The sequence below is a fragment of the Penicillium antarcticum genome (genome assembly GCF_028974205.1).
Source record: "Penicillium antarcticum strain IBT 31339 chromosome Unknown utg000006l_segment0_segment0, whole genome shotgun sequence".
NCBI classification, from domain to species: Eukaryota; Fungi; Ascomycota; class Eurotiomycetes; order Eurotiales; family Aspergillaceae; genus Penicillium; species Penicillium antarcticum.
In genome coordinates, this window is record NW_026695304.1 from 1,226,109 (window position 1) to 1,242,282 (window position 16,174).

At 50.3% G+C, this 16,174-nt stretch overlaps 6 protein-coding genes across 6 annotated transcripts; 3 read left to right on the plus strand and 3 right to left on the minus strand.

Annotated features, from left to right (window-relative positions):
* Positions 1-377: 377 nt before the first annotated feature.
* Positions 378-2,055, minus strand: N7508_006540 (glycosyl hydrolase family 79 C-terminal domain-containing protein; the record flags this gene model as incomplete). Its single annotated transcript, XM_058464606.1, has 2 exons — positions 378-1,183; positions 1,245-2,055. 2 exons carry the CDS (start codon positions 2,053-2,055, stop codon positions 378-380), a joined length of 1,617 nt encoding a protein of 538 aa, XP_058318459.1.
* A 2,388-nt stretch (positions 2,056-4,443) lies between these two features.
* On the minus strand, positions 4,444-5,835 carry N7508_006541 (uncharacterized protein; the record flags this gene model as incomplete). Its single annotated transcript, XM_058464607.1, has 6 exons — positions 4,444-4,484; positions 4,540-5,131; positions 5,182-5,217; positions 5,279-5,423; positions 5,481-5,563; positions 5,623-5,835. 6 exons carry the CDS (start codon positions 5,833-5,835, stop codon positions 4,444-4,446), a joined length of 1,110 nt encoding a protein of 369 aa, XP_058318460.1.
* An 814-nt stretch (positions 5,836-6,649) lies between these two features.
* N7508_006542 (uncharacterized protein) lies at positions 6,650-8,582 on the minus strand (the record flags this gene model as incomplete). Its single annotated transcript, XM_058464608.1, has 4 exons — positions 8,524-8,582; positions 8,437-8,472; positions 8,144-8,390; positions 6,650-7,942 (listed from the first exon to the last, which is right to left on the minus strand). Exons 1-4 carry the CDS (start codon positions 8,544-8,546, stop codon positions 6,650-6,652), a joined length of 1,599 nt encoding a protein of 532 aa, XP_058318461.1. The 5' UTR covers positions 8,547-8,582.
* A 186-nt stretch (positions 8,583-8,768) lies between these two features.
* N7508_006543 (WD40 repeat domain-containing protein) lies at positions 8,769-10,027 on the plus strand (the record flags this gene model as incomplete). The annotated part of the gene is made up of 4 exons (XM_058464609.1): positions 8,769-8,809; positions 8,861-9,026; positions 9,076-9,723; positions 9,782-10,027. The coding sequence occupies 4 exons, from the start codon at positions 8,769-8,771 to the stop codon at positions 10,025-10,027; spliced, it is 1,101 nt and encodes a 366-aa protein (XP_058318462.1).
* Positions 10,028-10,745: 718 nt separating this feature from the next.
* Positions 10,746-13,234, plus strand: N7508_006544 (thioredoxin domain-containing protein; the record flags this gene model as incomplete). Its single annotated transcript, XM_058464610.1, has 4 exons — positions 10,746-10,841; positions 10,889-11,006; positions 11,067-12,569; positions 12,618-13,234. The coding sequence occupies 4 exons, from the start codon at positions 10,746-10,748 to the stop codon at positions 13,232-13,234; spliced, it is 2,334 nt and encodes a 777-aa protein (XP_058318463.1).
* Positions 13,235-14,787: 1,553 nt separating this feature from the next.
* N7508_006545 (CAP domain-containing protein) lies at positions 14,788-15,767 on the plus strand (the record flags this gene model as incomplete). Its single annotated transcript, XM_058464611.1, has 2 exons — positions 14,788-15,356; positions 15,413-15,767. 2 exons carry the CDS (start codon positions 14,788-14,790, stop codon positions 15,765-15,767), a joined length of 924 nt encoding a protein of 307 aa, XP_058318464.1.
* Between the last annotated feature and the right edge of the window lie 407 nt (positions 15,768-16,174).

A 16,174-nucleotide genomic window follows, 5' to 3' on the forward strand; every position in this document is an offset into this window, starting at 1 on the left:
TTTTGGAGGAGAGGAGAAGGGACCACCAAGGGCCCTACCAATCAGCCTCGAGGAAAAAGTCCCCCAAGATAGATTCGCAAACTGTAAACAGACACAATAACCATTAGAATGAGGGGAATTTCACAAAGACAGACGAATCCAATGAGCCCCAAGAATAAAAATCCCTCATCTAGAAAATGCTTCACTAAATAGATTCATGCGATACCAAGCTCGAAAACAGTCTTCATTCGAGAATTAAGAATAGAGTTTTGAATATCCATGGCGATGAAATTGTGCGGTTTCAATTAGAGCATGGACATCCTATTCTTCAGAACTTTGACCATTGAATTATCCCTGTTTCAATGGCTAAAAAACCATTCAGGTTATTGAATTATTCCTTACTGAAAAAGATCCAAAAGGCTAACACTCTGATCAAAATACACAATGATCGCCTCACTGTCAAGTACAGAGACAGTAGCGTGACCTTTCTCAACATTTACTTTCTCCTGCACCATGTTACCGTCAACAAAATGGCCCTTGCCCCCATCAACGGTGTGAGACCACTGCTCTCCAGCCCAAGTAACATTGTCGTCGTGACCACCAAGATCAAAGCCCACAGCCGAAGTACCCTTCTCGGCGTGCAATCTTCGAGCATGTAGTGACCCAATATCACCATCGACATTCAAGATAACCTCAGCACTACCCCGGTCATCCCGGGAGGTATGATCCCACTGCTTCAGGTTGACAAGTGCAACACGTGCCAATTTCCCTGATTGGAGATGATACATCGCAAACGCACTGAAGAACTGCGGAGTGCCAGGTACATCAATCTCAATGACTTTCCCGAGAGAGTCACCATTGCCCACAAAGTCTGTGATAAATGCTGCTGCAGGGAAAACACCCTGCACCGAAGGTCCGCTGGTCATTGAACCCATGTCATTGGGCACCCAGAACGAGTGCGTGGCCTCTGGGCGCATGGTGTTGGAGACACGTTTTACGCCACGTGCCATTGCTGTCAAGTGGAAGTCGACCGCCCACAAAGCTGCTCCAAATGCACCGGCAAAGCTGATTGGAGGACCTCCTAAGGCGCATCCGAGCTCGGAGATCACGAATCCAATCTTGCTGTCGGCTTTGTGGATGTATTCAATGCCTCTTCTCATTTTGGGGAAGCGTTCGGTGATGGCATGGTGATTCATGAGGCGATCTTTCGAGCAAAGTTAGCTCACCTGCGTTAAAATATGCGTTGGAAAAGGAATAACACGTACCCTGCAGTGCCTGTGAATCATACTTGCCCCCTTCGTCGGTCTGGTAGTAATGCTGTGCAGCATACTTGCCGTATCCATTCGCATTGAGCTCATTTTGGAAGATCTTTCGTAAGCCAAAGTCCTCCCCATCCTCATCGCGCTGTTTGATAACCGTCCACCCAATATCACCAAGTTCGAAGATACGTCTATCTTCACCTTCCAAGCCCAATTGTTCAATGGTATGGTTCTCAATCTTCAGCGCCCGATCAACATACTGCTCTACGCCATATGAGTAGTAATCAGGCTCATTGCCCAAAGCAACAGCATTCAAACGCTCTTTTCCAAGAGCATCATAGGCTTGTTGAACAAAATCCATCGAATTAGGAATCCAATCTTCGTCCTTGCTGTCAGGCTTCACAGGGGACATAGGAGCCTGGATGGTCATGGTTGCACTCTGGAACCGCTTGAAGGTATCAAAATAACTTCGGCCAATAGTGAACGCATCTTCACTTGAGTATGGACAATCAGGCCCGCTAATGCAGCGAGCGGGTTCTTCTTGTGTTTGGTTGACCCGCACCAGGTCACCGCTTGTGCCGCCAATCCGGATGATTAAGGGCTTGCTCATGCGAGAGCTGATTGAGTTGATTATGTTTTCTGATAGTTCGGTGTCGAATTGGTGGAAGAAGGCGGTTTCGAAGCCGAAGCTGAAGAAGTCGGCTGGCACATGGTAGGCTTTTTCTGGTGCATTCTTTAAAATTGTGAGGTTGTGCCTTTGGGTATTGGCTTGTGCTAGAGCCGTGAATAGAACGGCTGATGCTATTGCGGATAGCATCTTGTGAGAGTGTTTGTGATTTAGATTTAGAACGACTTTTGTGAGATATTATGGGCTGTCGGTCTCTATACTTATACTTGAGATGTACGGAGCACACCCCTGGGGGTCGCCTCTGTTCATGTAATTGACCCACATGAATAGGGAGAACCATGGGGATAATCCTGTACAGTATCAGGGATGGCAAGTGCCTGGGGTATATTCTCCTGGATCGGTCTCGTCAATTGTTTGTTGACGAGGGCTCAGTAATGTGGACCGTCGATTATTGCTTAGTTTAGTAGTAGACCATGCGTATGATGGGACCCAAGGCATCACTTTTTACATGAGGCCCGATTTTATTTTTGACTAGAAAATGGGCCGATGCGCTGCGCGTTGTCATGATCTGCGAACTTGCTTATACATGTACACTTATACTTGTAACGTTACTCCGTATATCGGATCATGTAGCAAATCTTGGCTGTCTCTTTCCGTGTTAGTGCCCACCCCTTACTGCTAGGGAGAGAGCTTGTTCTCTGCTTTTCGAACCGAACCATCATTGACATTGTTTCTCACTTTTCTCCGTCTAAATATTCAACCATGTCTGCCGATGATCTCCTCCAAAAGGGACATCTTAACCGGGGCGTAGACCCTCCGCCGATACCAACCGAGATAGCCTCCTTAGTTCACCGCTTAAAGGAACTAACGACGACCAACAGTTGAAACAAGTCTTTGATCAGTCTCTCTCTCGAGATTGTGGCATTCATTACCTCGGGGCGATGATTGATGCCATAAATTCAAACAAAATGTTTCTTGTAGATAAGTTACTACGTCGCGGTCTACCTATATCATCCATCTATGTCCTCGAAGCTATTAAGTTGAAGGCAAAAGTCATCTTAGCAATGTCTTCACTATTACCTGTGATATCAACAAGCCAACAGATAGAATGAGCTCAACTGCCCTTACATAAGAAAAGGCATCTATCGTCTTTTCCAAATGGCAAGTTGAATGGCCTTTGTTTGCTTCTAGCAATGCGCTCAAGGACCAGGAGATGACCATATGGCTCCTTGATCATGGGGCCGATCCCAATATACGATGCGACATTGACTACACACTGCTCTCTCACGCCGTCATTAATCTTCTCCTAATGCGTGGCGGTGATGTTAGGAAAGGTCAGCTTGTGCATAATGCGATTTACCAAGAATCTGAAACGCTCGAAGTAGTCAGAACCCTTATAGATAACGGCGCTCCTTTCAATTCCCTCTGGTACCAATACCATCAATATTCTTGGAATATGTTACATTCCATGAGGGCGACTCCATTACACTCGGCATTGGCTATCAAAAGGAACGACGTTGTTAGATACCTGATCAACAAAGGTGCAAACGTGAAAATGGAAAAATATCAGTGTCAAACTGTTATGCAGCGTGCAGATGAGGACGCCAGAAGCCTGATAATCAAAAAGTTCTAGAGCTGCAGCCTATAATCCATGGATACTTTATTGCGAGTTGACTCCATATGATTCGTATACGTGCAGATCATAAAGTTGGCCCGGGCGCCAACCTGACTGGATCACCCCTGAGGTGGAACATCGCCTCAAATTATTTACACGTAATGCGTACATGTACTGTATTATGTAGATCAAATTATCGTTTAATGAAGCCCCTAAGGTTTCCCGACAGCAACGTTTTGGAAGAGAAATGCACTCTTCTGAGACCATTCCCTTATTAGATCGAGATGCCCACAACCCGGGCTCTCATCACCCTACATATGACAATCGGCCCGTAACAACAAATTCCGGGTGGCGAAAGATATTGCCGATCTGGATCCGCTTGCTTCAATTTTGTGAAGATCGGTCAATCATTTGCCTGGATGATGTAGCCTCGCTAGTAAATAATTGAAGGCAAACAACAGGGGATGCAATGGAATCATTATTACTAGATACCCCGTACATGTATCCTCGATTCGATTGTCCTTTACCTGTACTTTTGCTGTCGGAGAAACAAGATTTATAAGACCAATCGTCAATCGGGACAATAACGTGTATGACATCAACCTCCTCAGGGGTGATCGATTGAATGCTCTAGGGGGTTCAAGAAAGGCATCGATCGCACAAAAGTTTCATTTTACTGACTTATTGCAGTGTGCTTTCGCGGCCCCGATGATTATTTGTCCTTACAGTTCTGTACGTGTGCTTATTTTCGGGTTTGTAGATCATGGGGAGGCTTAATTAAAGGTCGGAAGCTATGGATGATAGCTGCAATTATTGTGCTTATCATAATGAAAGAGAGATTCATGACAAATTGAATACAGCATATAGTCAAGTTTCTTGAATATGGCATTGGTAGCGCTCTATACAATACATAACCCGCATTGTATAAATATCCACCAAAAGCACAAGAAGACAACCCTCATTCAAAGAATAGCAGTAGCATTCGCATGCGATCCAACGCCACCTGTAAACAAATTAGCTAATAGCCCAGCCCTCCCAGAAAAGAAAAAGAAACATACCAGGCATATTAGCCGGAGCACTCGTAACAAAAAACGACCACTTCCCTTTCTCCCGACACAGCTTCGCCAAGCTTTCCAAATCCCACATCTCACCAATCGGACAACCCCAAAGCGCCAACATACTCTGGTGCAAATAATCATGATTAGGAACCGGCCACGCCTCAAAAGTCGGTGAATCTCCCGCAACCGCAGCAAAATAACAATCATGCAACCAATCCCGCATGTCCGGCTCGCGCGCCACTCCCGCGAAGCACAGGGCCTCGTGTGACCGTGTTGCTGCCGCATAGCGTTCTTCCGAGCTGAGTTGGTAGTACCTTTCTACAAAGCCTGAGCGAATGAGGAGGATGTCTCCGATGCGGATGTCGCCGCCTTGAAATTGCGGGCGGAGGTCTAGGCCTTGGGCTTTTGCGCAGGCTTGTAGCTCGGATAAAGTTATGCTGTGGGTTGTGTAGGGATCGTAGGCTTTTTTGTTTGTTTGCGCATAGTGGTAGTAGTCTAGGAGGATTCCTCGGCCAGCTATGCCGTGGGTTGACCAGTGGTGGATGCTGCAGCGGTGGTTTGCTGTTGGGCCTAGGAAGTCGGTGCTTTTGGCCTGGTTGGGGTTAGGGTTGGGTTTGATATATTGGGGTGCGGGGTGCATACCCCGTTGTAGAATAGTTTGCTGTCAATGTGGGAGAACTAGAACACATGTTAGACTGAAGATGGGTAGTGGTAATGTGAGCTCAGTCTGACAACTTACATGCCTAAACCCATCCCATTGAGTCCCACTCTGCGTGTTCATGGTATATGTATCATCATAGGATATATCCGCAGCAAGTGTCTTGATATTATGCTGGAAGACCTCACGGTCGAAAGCAGGCTTCTCGGGCACCGTGAGAGGAAGACTGTGCGGAGTATACTGTGAGCAAAGCAAAATTTTCTATGACATCAGCCTTACATACTCCAATCGAACCATTTGGCCTGTCTCGATCTCAGCAGTCGAAGCCTTAACCCGCTGCGGTGTTAACAGATTCAATCTACCCAACTGTAATCAAATTAGTTGCGAGAAACAGATACCAAGTGTGAGTATCAGAAATAATCAACCTCATCATCTTTTCCCCAGACCCAAGCAGCGTCCTCCGGTGCGCCGGGCAGTTTCGGTAGATTCTTGATTGAAGGGAACTGTGTGTTGTTCGGATTCCAGGGTAATTGGTCTGGGATTTGGACTGAAGAAGACATTTCGGGGTTAGTTCTAGCCGATTTATTGTCGATGTGGCTTGAGATAGCGGATAGCCTGGAGGAACTGCGAGATGCCATGGCTCAAATATGATTTAGGAGTGAGGTTAGGTTTTTCATTCCTGGGTCCTTAACTTTGCGGTACCGAGTTTCTTTGTATGAGAGGGGTTTGGGTTTATTTGAACTGGAAGTGAGTTTATAAAAGCCGAGGATGTTGCAGGGCTTATGTCCCGAGGCTAAATTCGGGATTGCAATTGCGCTGGGAATTGCCGGGGGTGGAGGGGGGGGGGGGGGGGTATATATTGTCCTACACAGGGTGATACACTCCGGTGGAAAGCCGGGGATGCGGAGATAGAGTGGTTTCCCCACAATGACGTGTATAGTATGGGGAAGCTAGAAGTTAAGAGTCAAAGTATATCACACTTGCGTAGGCCAATTGGCCTCGTTTTTTGCCATTTTCATTTGAAGGGAGTTTCTCCCAGATGGTATACACACACAACGATGTCTGCCTCGCCAATGGCGGGCTCGAATCTACTCCATAATGGAAGTTCGTGGTTCATCTGCCACTTTCTGCACAAAACATATAAAGGAAATAGCCGCCCGATCCGGGGATTCAAGGAAAGACGCTGCAGGAAGGGTATGCGTGACAGAGAGAAAGAAAAGGAAAACTAAACAAAAAATCAAGGAACACCCATGATTGCCGGTTCGCAAAAGTTATCGTATGGCCATCCCAGTATGCCCCCCAAGACCCAGATCCCATTGCGCCGAAGACAAGAAAACGATTCAAGACGACTCAACCGTGAGTATTCGTTTCGGTCGTTGGTCTTGCCACTCCTAAATATCAAAAGACATAGCAATCATCGCTGAAAGGACATGAGATAAAGTGAGGATTCGTTTAGCCCTGGGAAGGCACACCGGTGGACTCGGACTGGGTCCGGCCTCCACGGCCACGACCATAGCCACGGCCGTATCCACCGCGACCACGTCCGTAACCACGACCACGGCCACGTCCGCGGTAGTTGGGGCGGTAGCCATCAACGCTGCCTTGTCCGAAGGTCTCCATGTTGCGCTTCTCCTCCTCGCCGCGCCACTCACGACCACCAACGCGAGCGGTGTTCTCTTCGCGGTCACGAGCTTCACTCGAGATGTTGTCGAAGAAGGATGACCGACTGTACATGTTGTTGGAAGAGGTCGCGACGTGGTTGGCAGCATCCTGAGATTCCACCTCCTCGGCATGGGCTTCGGCCTCAGCGGCAGGGACTCCAGTAGCAATAGCCTCCTTGACCAAATCCTGCTTGTTGAACTTGGCGTTTGCGGTCTCGAAATCGTAGTCGGACTGGGGAACTTCAATCTTTTTGTGCTGCTGGTGCTGGTTGTGATGACGAGCTCCTCCGCGGCCACCACGAGGCTGATGCTGGTTTTGGTGCTGATGGTGCTGGTGACCTCCCCGGCCACCGCGAGCGCCATCGTAAGGACGCATGTTGTTCATCTGCTGGGTGAGAGTATCCACTGGGGCATCGGGCTGCTTCTGGACACCAGGCTGAGGCAGCTTCGCCATAGCGGCGGCGACGGCGGCAGTGGCAGCTGCGGTAGCATCGGTGATGGGCTGGTTGTTGGCGCGAGGAGCAGCCTTGGGGGCCGCAATTGGAATAGCAGGCATCACTCGGCCACTCTTGTGGGGGATAGGTGCGGGGGCCGAGCCGACAGAAGCTTGGACTTCAGCCACAGACGGCTTAGACTCGACAGGTGGGGGCGGGGCATTCTGAGCCGCAGGAGTTGCATTACGGCTGTTGGACTTGCTTGGGACCTTGTCTCCAGCAGGGAGTTCAGAGGTGGGTTTCGGGCCGGGGGCAACACCTGGAGGGCCGGGGCGCTGAGGACCAGGCTGCTGGCCAGGGGCCATGGGCATCGGAGGGGCGAATTGGCCGGGGCCAGGAGGGAAACCATGGCCAGGAGGAGGGTACCACCCAGGAGGAGCACCATAGGGAGGGAATCCAGGACCGGGAGGGAAAGGAGGAGGAGGACCGAAGCGTTGGCCATAGGGTGGGTAAAAGCCCTGTTGGAATTGAGGCTGCTGGGGGTAGCCGGGAGGTGTCTGGCCGGCACCTTGAGGTGGCTGGGGAGGGCCCTGAGGAACACTCTGGGGGCCTGACTCGGGTGCCTGGCTAGGAACAGGCCGTTGCATGCCCTGTTTCACAGTTAGCACAGGTAAGCATAAGACGAATGCATCAGAGCATAGTGAGATTGATCATCAGAAGGAAGGCAACGGAAAACTCTACACGGTTTTGCGCATTCAGAACAGGTCTGTGGTTTACATCCGAAAATCTTTCATCATTTGATCAATTGGCCAGCAGGCCGGGGTTGGGGGAGTCGATGGAGGTTGACTTACGCCAAGAATAGCAGGGTCGTCGGGCACGCGGGGCGCCTCTGGCTGTGGTGCCTCCTTCTGCTCTTCGGAAGCGATGCTGATATCCTTCACATCACTGCCACGGAAGACGATATATTCGTAGACACTGGTGGAAGGAGGGACCTCCTCTGCGGGGTTACCCCGGCGTCCCTCAGATCCAAATGACATAACATTCTCAAGAGCTATCGTCGAGGCTTCGGGGTTGATTTCGTGAAGTGTGCCGACATAGCTAAGTCATTAGCTCAAGTCATGGATGGAAAACATAGGAGACTCACCGAATGTCGCTCTTGGAGATCAGGTTGAAACGCTGACTGCCAGGTGTTAACTCCCATTACACCCAGGACCTCCGAGGGCGGACTGACCCAATGAGATGGTTCATCTCCATGATTGAGAACTGCGCGACGTCGCGCGTGGAAACAAAGAGGATGAGAGATAAACAGTGACGAGATTGAAGATGAAATAAGGTGATGTTGCGAGGAGAGAAGCGTGTAGAAGAGCAAAATCTGTGGTTTTGTGGTGGATTCGGGCTACGGCGGACTACGCGAGCTCAGGTAGCAGTTTGACGGGGCATTGGCGGGGGAGTTTGATAGCACCAACGACAACGACAATGACTACTTCTTCCAATCGAGACCATTTCTTTCAGACATCGTGAGTGAGTAGCTGGGGGGAGTATACTGTACATACTAATTGATTCTGTAGCGCTTCCCTGGATGAGCAGGAGCGGAAAGATGCGAAGTCTCAGAATGACTACGGCAATCCCATTCGCCTACAGGGAAAGATACTAGCAGTTCATTCAGACCCTTTGAACAATGGCTCAATTTATGTGGCACAAAGTAATGGCTCTGTGAGAAGGATCTTTCTTTCTGTATGTGCAACTCTACTCGCAGATCATTACCAATTCTCACCTTATACAGACAGGAGAAACCGCCAAGATGTTTACAGGGCCGATGGCTCCTGTAACAAGTCTTTGTGTGAGCCCTGATGGAAAGCTATTGTTTGCCGGATGCTGGGACAAGGCTATCTGGAGCTGGGATACAGCCTCAGGCCAAGCCCGCCAGAAGTACGAAGGCCATGCTGACTTTGTCCGCTCTATTACCAGTGCCAGACTGCGTGGGGAGGATCTTCTTATCACCGGTGGTGCTGACGCAAAAGTTCTGGTCTTTAAGATCGCCACTGGCGAGCGCATTGAGACCTTCAAAGGCCACGCCCGAGGCATCCAAGACCTTGCCGTTGACCCTGAATCAGAAGACGCTCAACCCATTGTGTTCAGTGCGGGCAGCGACCGGGAGATTCGTCAATTCAGCATCTTTGACAGCAGCAATATCCCTGATCCTCTACTTCCTCATGAAACCAGCGTCTACAAGCTCTTTTTTGACAACGATGGTGACCTTTGGACTGCTTCGGCCGATAAGACTGCCAAATGTCTGGTTCGTCAGGATGGATGGAAAGCTAATATGACCCTGGAGCATCCCGATTTCGTGCGGGACGTTGTCATTCATGAAAACGGAGGCTGGGTCGTGACCGCGTGTCGTGACGAAGAGGTTCGAGTGTGGAGCCGATCGGTAAGTGCTTTCTCTTTCTTCCCTAAGCTTGAGTGCTGAATTATACTGACCCATATAGACTGGCGAGCTCTATCATACTTTCTCTGGTCATTTCGAAGAAGTTACTGGTCTCGTTCTGGTTGGATCAACCGTTGTCAGCGTGAGTATCGATGCGACTATCCGCCAATGGTCTCTTCGACCTGATGAGCTTCATCGGGCCGTTGAGCTGGCAAGGAAGCCGGTAGTTGACAAGGAGGAATCGAAAGCGGAATCTATGCTCACTGAGGAAGAAGAACGGGAGTTGGCCGAACTTATGGATGATTAGATGGATTGATACCCACTCTGTTTTGAAAATGTGCATATCTAAACAATCAGTGTGTATAATTTAAATCGTGAGATGTTATAAGCTATCGTCTTTCCGTTTGGTCATGAAACACAGGTATGACGCTGTACAACGGCGACCCGACTTGATGCGACATGACTTTTAAGCTGTGAAACCTATAGTTCTATCTGCATTTTTTATTTGCTTTTCTAAGTCTTATCTTGATACATAATCTGTACGAAATAATAAGATGCATGCATGTACATTGTTGCTGTGGGGTAGTATACACTTGCGGCTTTTGACACGGGCAGGACTCATATTGCCTAGATTTAATTCAGGGTCTACACCCTATGTGATACACAATTAAATTGGATCTGGCGGCTTCACATAGGTATAAGTACTAATGAAATAGCCAATGTATCAAGTGTTCGTATACCCCACGTGACCTTCCTGATGCAGCCATGACGCACATGGCCGATCTCCCGCGTCCCTCGACCTTCGCCTCGACCCCGCCTATGGCCGTTCTTCAACCCCCGGTCTTTTTTTCACGCTATATATTTTGATTTGATTCTGACCTCTTGTATTCCATTACGTGGGGCACAGGTACACTACTTCGCGGGTATTACCGGATCCCGTTAGTTACCCCTCTTAAGCCGCGGCCTAACGAGCACTCAGTCTCCCAGAAGGAAAAAAGTCTCGATAACTGTCCCATCGCGTCACCATGGCAGCCTCGGGGATCCATTCACACCCCCGCCATGAGGTACATGAAACAGGACCCAAGATGGTCAATCGCCTGGCGCAGAGTAGATCTCCCTATGTGAGTGTGCCTTCGAGGGGTACTTGCGTCACGCTGACAGATTATAGGTCCGAGGACACTCGAACAATCCCGTCGCGTGGCAAACGTGGGATGCGGAAGCTATGGAGCTTGCCAAGAAGCATAATCGACTGATCTTCCTGAGCATCGGTTATTCTGCGTGTCACTGTTAGTTCTGCTTTAGGTACTGAGGTGGGGATGTTCTAACATTGTACAAACATTGTACAGGGTGCCATGTCATGGAAAAAGAATCATTCATGTCACCGGAAGTGGCGTCGATCCTAAATGAGTCTTTCGTCCCGATCAAGGTTGATCGCGAAGAACGTCCTGACATTGATGACATCTACATGAACTATGTCCAGGCCACCACGGGCTCTGGCGGTTGGCCTTTGAACGTCTTCTTGACTCCAAACCTGGAGCCAGTGTTTGGTGGTACTTACTGGCAAGGCCCTAATTCAACGACCTTCATGGGCCCGGATGCGATTGGCTTCGTTGAGATTCTGGAGAAGCTGAGAGATGTCTGGCAAACACAACAGCAGCGCTGCCTTGATAGTGCAAAGGACATTACCAAGCAGCTGAGAGAATTCGCCGAGGAAGGAACTCACTCTCATGGAGAGCGCGAGGTGGACGAGGATATGGACATTGAGCTTCTAGAGGAAGCCTACCAGCATTTCGCATCTCGTTACGACTCGATCAACGGCGGATTCGGCCGCGCACCCAAGTTTCCTACTCCCTCGAACCTCAGCTTCCTACTCCGACTCGGTGGCTACCCGACTGAGATTAAGGATATTGTAGGGCAGGATGAGTGTGAACAAGCAACCGCCATGGCTGTCACTACCTTGGTGAACATGGCTCGCGGTGGAATTCGGGATCATCTCGGTCATGGATATGCGCGCTATAGTGTGACGACGGATTGGAGTCTCCCTCATTTCGAGAAGATGCTTTACGACCAGGCGCAGCTGTTGGACGTCTATGTGGATGCATTCCGTTTGACTCATGACCCTGAACTTCTCGGTGCTGTGTATGATCTTGCCGCCTACTTGACTACAGAGCCACTGCAATCGCCCACTGGAGGATTCTTCTCTTCTGAAGACGCGGACAGCTACCCAAGCCCCAATGACACAGAAAAGCGCGAGGGTGCTTTTTATGTCTGGTCATTCAAGGAACTAACTCAAGTTCTCGGTCCTCGAGATGCCCCTGTTTGCGCACAACACTGGGGTGTCCTTCCCGATGGCAACGTCGCACCGGAGTACGACCCACACGACGAGTTCATGAACCAAAACGTGTTTTCCATCCGGGCCACACCAAGCAAGCTTGCCAAGGACTTTGGTCTCAGCGAGGAGGAGGTGGTCAAGATCATCAAGACTGGAAAACAGAAGCTGCACGACTACCGTGAACGAACACGCGGGCACCCAGACCTAGATGACAAGATAATTGTGGCATGGAACGGTCTGGCAATCGGGGCACTCGCCAAGTGCAGCACTCTCTTTGAGGAGATTGAGAGTTCCAAGGCTGTACAGTGCCGAGAGGCTGCAGCACGTGCGATCAGCTTCATCAAAGAGAACCTCTTCGACAAGGCCTCTGGACAGCTCTGGCGCATCTACCGTGATGGCAGCCGTGGCGATACTCCCGGCTTCGCCGATGATTACGCATACTTGACCAGTGGCCTACTCGACATGTACGAAGCCACTTTCGACGACAGCTATCTTCAATTTGCCGAGCGACTGCAAGGTAAGTCCGGTCCCGTCCTTTGGGCTGCATTGGCTAACATTTACACAGAGTACCTGAACGAATACTTCCTGGCCGAATCAGGCTCTACTTCTACCGGATACTACAGCACCTCGTCAGTCACCACCCCCGGCATGCCCGGCCCACTCCTTCGTTTGAAGACCGGCACCGAGTCCGCTACACCTTCTGTGAACGGCGTGATTGCACGCAATCTCCTGCGTTTGGCAGCCCTCCTCGAGGATGAGAGCTATCGGAGCCTGGCCCGACAGACCTGCAATTCTTTCGCAGTGGAGATCATCCAGCATCCATTCCTATTTGTCGGATTACTGGACGTGATCGTAGGTCTTCAGATCGGCACTCGCACAGTGACAGGCGTTTTCTCTACCGCTGAACTCTCTTCGAGTCTTGGCCGAACCGAAGAACCCCTGTCGGCACGAGACCTAATCAGGCGGCGGGTCCGGGCCAAGGCTGGCATGGCAGTGTCCTCATCCATCGTAGTGACTTCGCTTATCGACATCCGTCCCACTCATCTGAAAGACTTTGTCGGCAACCAGTCGTTCTGGCTGAAGTCACGCAACCCGCTCTTCAAAGAACTCAAAGCCGCCGAGCCGGCCAAGAATTACCTAATGGTGTGTGAAGCGGGAAAATGCACGACAGCTGACCTATAGAGACGTATGCCATGATTTGACTTGATTACGTGGGTGATTTCAGGGGTTTGTGGCGTTCTGGCCGTTTGGTCCTTTTGTGTACATGCACTGTACGTGGGAATCAAAATCTATCATGTCTCACGCTACGTCTGGACCCTGTGGCGGTCCCGAAATGCCGACGCAACTAGTAAATGGTAGAAGATTCCTCAGGTCGATCTCGATCTACTAGAGTATGGAAACAGATCTGTAGTATGACGTTTCGGATGCACTTTAGGCACCTGTCTCACCCGGGGGTCCCCGGCAACTAACGCCTAACGCTAGGAGTTTCCAAGGCTGATGCGAAATTACCGTATGTCTGCAGGTTTGATTGGTTGCGTTTTCAACGATCACAATAATGATGCGTCGTGTTTCCAATGCGTCCAATTTTTCATTATCCACCAGCGCACGACGATCCATAGGCATTATTGGGACCTGGCTGAACTCAATAAACAGGGAATAATGTGCCTCTCGTATACAGTATTTATAGGGAGTAGTAGCTATTCATACATTATACATCACATGTATGCAATAGGACAAACAATACACAATCTCGTGGCTGAAACATCGCAACGGGGGTAATTAATTAATCTCAGATCAGCCCGTGCAGTCGAATGGACCAGACTCAAAGCCAAGTTGTTTAGTGGGCGTTGTAGGTGGGTCTGTGTCGTCTTGTTTGGCTGGTTTCTGTGCTATGATTGGCCAATTAGGGCTATTTGAAACTGCTCCTGGCAAGGGATTATACTCCCCGTCTCCATTGTGTTTGATGTCGCGATCTCGATGAAGTTTCTTCTTTTTCCTCTAGTGACACTTTGCTGTCCACGTTACTTCTATTGCTTCTTCATTGTTACTTTCCAGTGTCCACTTTCCCTTCCAACGCGCGGCTAATAGGGGGTCTATAGCGCTAGTGGAGAGGGTCCAGGGGGGCAGATCACCTCTTTCATACACAATTAATGAACAGATCCTTAATATCTGATAGAGATTAACAGGCCAGGCTCGGAGAATATTTGATTCGGGTCCACGGTTCCAGCCCTCTGACCCATACACCAATTGTGTGGGAATATAGGACGCGTAGGAATGTCGCAAGGAATGTGCCAGGCTTGAAGGTGGCCGGGCAAGGTATGTACAATGTCAAGAGGTTGGAGAGAAAGTCCGGCATGATAGAAAGCAATAAGTAGTCGACAATGCCAATCTGCACCAAGAAGACGCTTGATCTCGACAATAATAATAAGTTAATCCTTAACATCCTCATCTCATTAAACTAATTTGCGACATTCGCACGGCCCCACTCTCCCCTTTCTACATTTACTCGACTTCTCCCTCTCTTCTCTCCCTTCCTCCACGCTTCACTCTTTCAGCCTTGTCACTCTCTTTCTCTTCACTCTTTGAAGAAAGAAGTTTGTCTAGGCCCGTCATTCCTTAAGCGCCGATCTGAAACACTCCTTTTGTCGACAGTAGATCTGTTTGACTCTTATCCGACCATCACAACTTCCTGGGGAAGATTTTTTTGCATCTTTGATCTGTGATTCACAACAAACATGCGTTCTGCTTTGATCTTCGCCGCTATGGCCGCTGGCGCCTGCGCCAAGGTTGTCGAGAAGGATGTTTACGTGACCGACTGGACCACCACCACCGTCACCGAGACTGTCACCGCCTGGCCCACCAACACCCCGACCACCCAAGCCCTGGTCAAGGAGGACACTGTTGACTCCCAGCCCTCCGTGGCCCCCACCGTCAATGCCCTGCCCACCGTCGACCTGTCTAAGAAGTCCACCGTGACCGAATCCGCTACCCAGGAGGCCGCGGCTGCCACTCAGGACGCCGTTGAGCAGGCTCCTGCCCCTACTACCAGTGCCACCACCTGGTACCAGACCTCTTACTGGACTGAGGGGGCTGCTGCCCCGACCACCGAAGCTGCCCCTACCACCCTAGCTGCCACCACTTCCGCTGCCGCCGCATCTACCCCCACCAACTCTTACCAGCAGGCTATCCTGTACAACCACAACGTCCACCGCAGCAACCACTCTGCCAGCTCTGTCACCTGGTCTGGATCCCTCGAGTCCAGCGCCCGTACTCTTGCCGCCAAATGTGTTTACCAGCACGACACGTGAGTATCCCTGTATCCCTTTCCAATGGCGCAACCATACTAACATTCATCCCTAGTTCCATTGATGGCGGTGGCTACGGTCAGAACATCGGATACGGTGTTGAGGAGGCCTCCATCGGTGAGATGATCACTAACCTGATGTACAACGACGAGATGATGTACTTCGCCGAACTCTACGGAACCGCCAGCCCCGACATGTCCAACTTCGACGCTTGGGGTCACTTCTCCCAGATCGTCTGGAAGGGCACTGAGGAAGTTGGCTGCGCCACCGTTGTCTGCCCCTCGCTCGGCAACGCGGGTGGCTCCAACGTTCCCTTCACCGTTTGCAACTACTCGCCCGCCGGTAACTACGACGGCGAGTATGCCGCCAACGTCCTGGCTCCTCAGGGCGCTGCCATCTACACTGCCTAGGTGACTCGCGATGCATGACTGCTCTGAAGGAACCACATGTCCGAACTTTGTTTATATGTGGAGGTTGTGGTCTGATCTCGGACCATCTATCCTACCATTCCAACTCTTGCCCTCCCTCCATGACAGTCCCGATTCGCTTGTCTTGATCTTTTGTCTCTTTCTCTTCTTGATTGTGTGCATGTCTAGCCCCCGGGCGAGCTCTCGCTCGTGGGGCACTTCCAGGAGAGCACCAGTCCGTAGCCCTCGAGGCTGGGGTTGCTAGTTGGACCCCATACTGTATGTATGCAAGCGTGTCTGGCCCTCCCTGGAAAGGCATGCAGATACCGTTCAATTGTGAATATTTTTGACATCTTGTCTCCCCGCAATGTGTTGCGGTTCATTCTGTGGATATCAAAATCTCCGGCGTC